Below are 6,686 nucleotides of genomic sequence, written 5' to 3'. Positions count from 1 at the left end.
GAAGAAATAGACAAATTCCTAAATACATGTGCACTACCAAAATTCAAACAGGAAGAGATTGAAAGCATGAATAGACCAATAACCAGTTAGGAAATCGAACCTGGTATCAAAAATCTCCCAACGAATAAGAGCCCAGGGCCAGATGGCTTCCCAGGGGAACCCTACCAGACATTTAAAGCAGAGCTCATACCCAATCTTCTCAAACTATTCAAAAAAATAGAAATAGAAGGAAAACTTCCAAACTCATTCTACGAAGCCAGAATCACCTTGATACCCAAACCAGACAGGGACCCAGCCAAAAAAGAGAACTACAGACCAACATCCTTAATGAATACAGATGCAAAAATACTAAACAAGATACTAGCAAATCGAATTCAACAGCATATAAAAAGAATTATCCATCACGATCAAGTGGGATTCATTCCTGGGTTACAGGGATGGTTCAATAGTCTTCAGCAGTTTCATTTGGATCCTTTCTTTTTTTCCTGGTCTGCTTTGACTTAAGTGATGCCTTTTGTTGTTGCTGTAAGTCTGTTTCAGGAGGAGTATTTCCATCCAAGGTCTAGCTTCTGTGTTCTACCCGTTTCGAGCAGCAGAATTCTTCACTGGGGTCTGTTGGTCCTGCCTTATTGTTAACTGAGGAAGAGTCTGAAATGCCTTGGCTTTAAAATCATCAATGTTTCTTAATTTAAAAGTAATCTATGCTCATCATGGAAACAATTTTTAATTGTTATAAGTATAGCGAAAAGAATTGAAATTCCTGTCAGCCATTCAGAGATGATGATGGTGATGGTGATGATGATGATGATGGTCATGATGATGATGATGACCTGGGACATACGAGTATGTGGCCTTTTATTAAACTTACAATATCATTAGTGTCTTTTGTCATGGAAACTATTTGTGGACATTTTTTTGTGTGGGCATTTTAATATCTGTAGTAAGATGATTCGTATACATGGTCTTTCTCCTGTGGCTGTACATTTTATAATTTTTTGTATTTGTAGAAGAACTTAACACAGACACCTTTGTGAATACAGACTATTGTGTGCATGCTTGATTTCCTTGGAAGATCATGTCTCACAGATTAAATCAATAACTAGATTTTTTTAGGACTTTATTGCCAAATTGCTTTCTGAGAAGATCATATGACTATGCCAGCAGCAGGGCGTTTGGAGGATTGGCAGCCGCCGCTGCCCGGGCTCTTCCACACGAAGCCAGGACTTTCTCTCCGGCCCAGCTGTCTTCTGCAGGACTAGTGGCCACACAGGCCTCGGGGATAACCACTCTCATTTTTGCTGGCCTTTGACAACCTCTGCTTTTATGTGTCTTGTAAGAAGTGAACGTGAGGTATGCCGTAGGCACTGGCTCTGGGTCACCGGACTGCCCTCCTGTCCCTGGGCTCTCAGGTACTCTGTTACCCACGAGAATGGAAACATACTTCAGGATAGTTAAAAATAAAAGTCACTGTGAGAAAAACACTATGCACAGACAACAAAATCAACGTAACAAGAACAAGGTCATGGCCGCTTTAACCCCAGGTAATTTGATTAGTGGGAAAGCAGAGGATGGAGCTGAGGGACAGGGTGTGAGAAGCGAGGAGTAGAACCCACGCGAGCTGTGGGCTGTGATCAGTCCTCCCTGGGTCACTGTCCTGTAGACATGTGTTGGCGTCCTGAAGGCAGAATCCCTGGCAGGGTCTGGCTGGACCACTGTGTTCAGGAGGACAGCCATGTCCAGGGCTGCTCCCCCCCTCCCGCTGGCCTGAGATCCCTGCAGAGGCAGCGGGGCATTCTCAGCTTTCCTCAAGGAGGCACTGAGCTCAGAACCACGGAGGGGAGCCTGCCGGTCCTGGGCTCTGGGGCCAGTGTGGACTTTGGTGTTCTTAGAACATCGAGACCAACAGCCCCTAGTGGAGGCAGAGGTGTCCACAGCCAAGGGCACAGTGCTTGGTGCTGCTCCCACCCTGATCCTGGTACAGCGAGAAATGAGGAAGGGTCTTCAGTGCTGTCTCCGTCCTCAGTCGTGGGCTGACTGTGATTGGAGGGAGTCTCGTGCGATGCTGGTTCTTAGCCACACCCCCTTCCCTGGCTGGGTCCCTGAAGGCCTGTATGGCTGGGGAGGGGACAGCATCTGTTGCCTGGGTGAGACCTGTGTGATGTGGACTTCACATGTACCACACCTCTAACTCGGTGGCCCGGTGTCCTTGTAGGTGGTAACGTGGACCTGGAAAGTCACGCTGAGGGGAAGAAGGAGGTGGAAGCCGATGACGTGATGAGGAGTGGCCCCCGACCTATAGTCCCGTACAGCTCCATGTTCTGTTTAAGCCCCACCAACCTGTGAGTCTCCTCCCCCTGCCCATGCTGTGTGCCTGTCCCATGTCTGTGGCCGTGATCCAAGTGCACAGTAGTTGGGTGTGCTGACGTGACCTGGCAAGCCAGCTGATTCCATGGCCTTCCCATGTTCTGATGTCCTGAGCATCACAGCAATCCGTGAGGACTTGCTTCTCTCCCCTCACCCCACAGAGGAGACCACAGCGGCACAGGGAAGGTCCATGGCTTGTCCACGGACACACGGCCAGTCAGCCCTGATGGTAGAGCTAGGGTTTAAACCCAGTCAGCCAGTCCCAGAGCCTTGCTGTTAACCCCCACTGCGGCGAGGGTTCATTGCCGCACGTGTGCACCCAATTCGTGGTCCATCGCGGACGCACACTTCTGTTTGTCCACCTTTCCATCACGGCCACCGTCCACGCACGTGTGCGCGCACCACATTCCGTCCCATGTCTGCCCACTTCTCTCTTCTCTGTTTATCACAAAGTCACCGGCATTTCTCATGCACTCGTCAGCCCAGCTGCTGCATTAGGGCAACCAATATTTACATACGAACAGCATTCTAGGTGCCGGGAATGCATGGTAATGAGCAGAACAAACAAGGATTCTTAATAAGCGAAGTGAAGGAGGGAAGGTCACGTTGGGCGACAATGGTGAGGAGCGGGAAGGAGACCATCCGTGGCAGAGGCAACAGATAGAGCGGAAGTGGAAGCACTAAAAGCCAGCGTGTTGGAGCAGGGAGGCCGGAAGGCGCCAGGTCTGGTTGAGTCAGGCTTCCTCCTCTGCCCTCCTCCCTCCAGCCCACAGTCTCTCCATCCAGCCTCCACTGTCCATCCTCCATCCCTCTCTCCACGCCTTCACTCAACACACATGTCCTGGGAGCTGGCTCTGCTCCGTTAGGGAGCGGGGCCCTGCCTGTGTCACCGCCGTGCGGTGCGGGAGGGGCAGGTAACATCTGGGAGCAGCTGGGGAAGGTCAGGGAGCCTTTCTGGAGGAAGGAAGGAGTCTTAGTTGAGTCCTGAAGGGCGGATGAGAGCCAAGGTGAAGAGAGGGGAACAAGCCTTCCTTGTGGAGAGAAGAGAAACCACGATGGTCCAGAAGCGAGGGTGTCGGGTGCAGAGCAGCTGAAGACAGAGCTGAGGGGAAAAGCTGTTTTGTGTCCAGTGGAGAAGCCGTGATTCGCCCTCAGAGCACCGAGAAGCGCGGAGAGGTTGCAGGCCGCTGGGGGTCCATGGCAGCGCAGGCTTCAAGTCAGCAGAGCCCTCGGACAGCACTTAGTAGGTGGTCAGGGGTTTCAGGAGAAGATGGACGCGATTTGATGTGTGGAGGTTTGGGAGTGAAAGGCTTGGGGAGGAATTCTGGAGACAGAATCAATGCAGCATCATGATGAATTAGATGTGGAAGGGGAAGGAGACGCCAGGGAAGACACCAGAGTTTCTGCCAATGGCCAGGGCCCCGCCTACCCGGGGCGGGCGAGTACAGACCCCGCAGAGCTGGAGCGGCCAGGGGACAGCTCAAGGCCGGGTGGGTTCAGGGGCAGATGCTAGAAGGAAAGAGGCAGAGAAGGGGCGTCCCAAAGCTGGGAGGAAATGCGTGTCTGTGCAGGGGGAGGCATGGCCACGGGAAGGGCAGCCCTGCTGGGTGTGGGGGCCAGAGTGTGGCACTGGGTGTGGCGAGGAGGAAAAGCGCAGTAAGCCCTTCAAGGCAGAGAGAAGTGGGCGGCGTGGCTGGGAGGCCGGAGGCCCGTTCAGACCTGCGGCCCTGGGAATAGGGACGTGGTGCTAAGAGGGAGGGGCAGAACCCAGAGGAGGGACGCACGTCTGCCTCGTACAATGGTTCTGGGGCTGCTCCTCCTGTCACCTTCACTGTCCTAGAGGTCTTCCCAGACCTGCAGGGTCACCATCTGCTGCGGTGTCCTAGCACCTGTCAGCCCCTGCGAGTCTCCCGCTGGGTGATGTCCCCACCGTCCCCTGGTGCCCCCGTTCACCCCTGCACCCTCCCGTCTGGCCTGTGCCCACACAGCAGAATAGCGGTCAGTGAGGCTGACCGTGCAGATGGCGGGCAGGGGACTGAAGCACAGGGCGCACGTGCAGCCCCAGGGGCACAGACAAGATGGACCAGCGTGGACCTAGAGAAGCTTCCTGGGCCCTCCAGAGAGGCCTGCTTTCCGCAGGAGTGCTGGCGTTCACCTCCTCCTCTCTGGGCAGCCCCTCCACGCCACGTGCAGCAGGCCTGTGAGTCTGCGCAGGGCGTGGCTGTCTGCAGGGTGAGGCTGTGCTCGCACAGAACTCTGTGGACACACAAGGGGCCTGTGAACTGTGATTCGCTGGCCCCTGCCTCCCACCCCTCTTCCTGAGACACCTTCTCAAGAGTCTGAGTCACCGTCAATCCCCTGGCTGCTGTCTCCCAACACAGATACTGAGTAGGGCTCGTTTCTGGTGTAACGCCTTCCTGCAGGGGGAGGCCAAGCGTGTGCTCTGGGGCGGGGGCCTTGTGGGCCTCGGGTGATCCGCGCTCTGGCCCACAGGCTCCGCCGCTTCTGCCATTACATCGTGACCACGCGATACTTTGAGATGGTCGTTCTCGTGGGCATTGCCCTGAGCAGCATCGCCCTGGCGGCCGAGGATCCTGTGCGGACAGACTCACCCAGGAACAGCGTGAGCCCCTCCCTCAGGCTGGGGAGGGGCTGGGAGGTGCCAGGGGCCTGTCTGTTCCCTCTAGGGGGTGGGGATGAGGTCTGGGGGCCTCCTGGCCCAGCCCCAGGTTACAGACAGGAGCAGCGAGCACATGCCCAGGGCCAGTGCCGCTGCCAACAGGGGTTCCTCCCGTGACGGTGGCTCACAGGCCCCCTGGCCAAGCGGCATCTGCTCAGAGGCCTGGAGGAAAACTGTGTCCCCCCGAAACAGTCTTTGACAGTAATCTTTCTGTTGTCTCTAGACTCGGAAACACACGACAACATTTTCACAGGCGTCTTTACTGTGGAGACAATGACAGAGGTGGGCTGTGTGGTCGCCCTGGTGGCCCCGGGGCTCTGTTCATCTTCCCTGATGACTGGGACGCCCCAGGGCCCCGTAGCCTCCGACGGGGTGGGTGGTGGGTGCGCCCTGGGGGTGCTCAGTGGGAGCGTGCACGCGCAGCTGCGGTGATGTGTGTGCGGGGGGAGGGCGGCGGCTGTGAGAGACTCCCCACCACGTCACCCGGCTTTGGGAAAGCTCAGCAGCATCACCCCCGTCCCCTCCTCACTGCAAGGCGAGGCTGAGGGCTTCCAGGAGTGTTGGGGTGTGGGCCCAGTTTCACCTCGGGGCTGTCCCGTGACAGCAGAGGGGGAGGGCCTGGCATCAGGGGGAAGGAGGGGAGCTTGGGGGGAGGTGGAGGCCTTAACCCTCCCAACGTCACGGCGAGTGAGGGCCGAAGACTCGTGTAAAAGAACTCAAGGGGCGCCAGTGGGGGCTCAGTCAGTTAAGCATCTGACCCCTGATTCCAGCTCAGGTCGTGATCTCATGGTCATGAGATGGAGCCCCACGTCTTCACCCATCAGATTTCCTCTCCCCTTCCTCTGCTCCTGCCCGGCATGCTTGAGTGTGGACATGTTGTCTATAAATAAATAAATAAGAAGTAAATACATAAATAAAAAGAGCACGCTGGGTGTGTGAGCAGCTGACGCTTCCTCCTCCGCCCGCGGGGTCCAGGTGCTGGGGCCGCGGAGCAGGTCCCCCCACATTGTACCAGGATGAGCATCAAACACGCAGCGAATCAGAGGATTTCACACTAGACGTGTAGATGTCCGCCCGCCCAGATTCTGTCATCATGAAGCCAAACTGTGGCCGGGAAGGGGAGACGCTGGGCGAGGGGCTGGCGCGTGTCCGAAAAACACACAGCCTGTGGTCTGTCGGCCCTCCACGTGCTGACCGTGCGCAAGCCAACCGTGGCGTCTCTGGCCTTCCAGGACCGTGGTGAGCAGGTGCACGGCCCTGACCTTCACGGCCTCCGAGGAGACGCTTCGGGTGGCCTGGTGGAGACGTCGATTTCCTTTCGGTGTTGGAGCCGCAGGGAGACGGCCGGCTGGAACTCAGGCGTCTGTCGATGCTGTTGGACGTGGTGTGAGTGTCGTGCTGGGCAGCCGGGGCAGGGCAGAGGGCCCGCGAGCCGGGCAGCCGGGGGTGTGGGTTCAGCAGCAGCGCCACAGACGTGCGGGCTGCTGGCAGGTCGCCTCAGGTGCGGGGCCTAGGAAGGTGGTGCTGATGGTGGGTGCAGACTGGGTGGTGAGGAGGCCTCAGGGTGGCCCCAGAAGATAGGGACAGCTGGGTGTGAGCGTGGGGGAGGGACGCTGTGGGAAGAGAGGGCATGGTCTCCTGG

At 56.6% G+C, this 6,686-nt stretch overlaps 1 protein-coding gene across 1 annotated transcript in view; it reads left to right on the top strand.

Annotated features, from left to right (window-relative positions):
* Window positions 1-5,331, top strand: part of LOC115292533 — a 58,456-nt gene extending 53,125 nt beyond the window's left edge. Inside the window, exons 5-7 of the mRNA XM_029940605.1 lie at window positions 2,213-2,339; window positions 4,858-4,987; window positions 5,268-5,331. Coding sequence (XP_029796465.1) covers window positions 2,213-2,339; window positions 4,858-4,987; window positions 5,268-5,321 — 311 coding nt within the window. The 3' untranslated portion in view covers window positions 5,322-5,331. The remainder of the gene's footprint in view (window positions 1-2,212; window positions 2,340-4,857; window positions 4,988-5,267) is intronic.
* Window positions 5,332-6,686: the final 1,355 nt, after the last annotated feature.

This window comes from Suricata suricatta, chromosome 5 (assembly GCF_006229205.1).
Source record: "Suricata suricatta isolate VVHF042 chromosome 5, meerkat_22Aug2017_6uvM2_HiC, whole genome shotgun sequence".
NCBI classification, from domain to species: Eukaryota; Metazoa; Chordata; class Mammalia; order Carnivora; family Herpestidae; genus Suricata; species Suricata suricatta.
The sequence above is the reverse complement of the archived record's forward strand: the minus strand, read 5'-3'. Positions and strand labels throughout refer to the sequence as shown.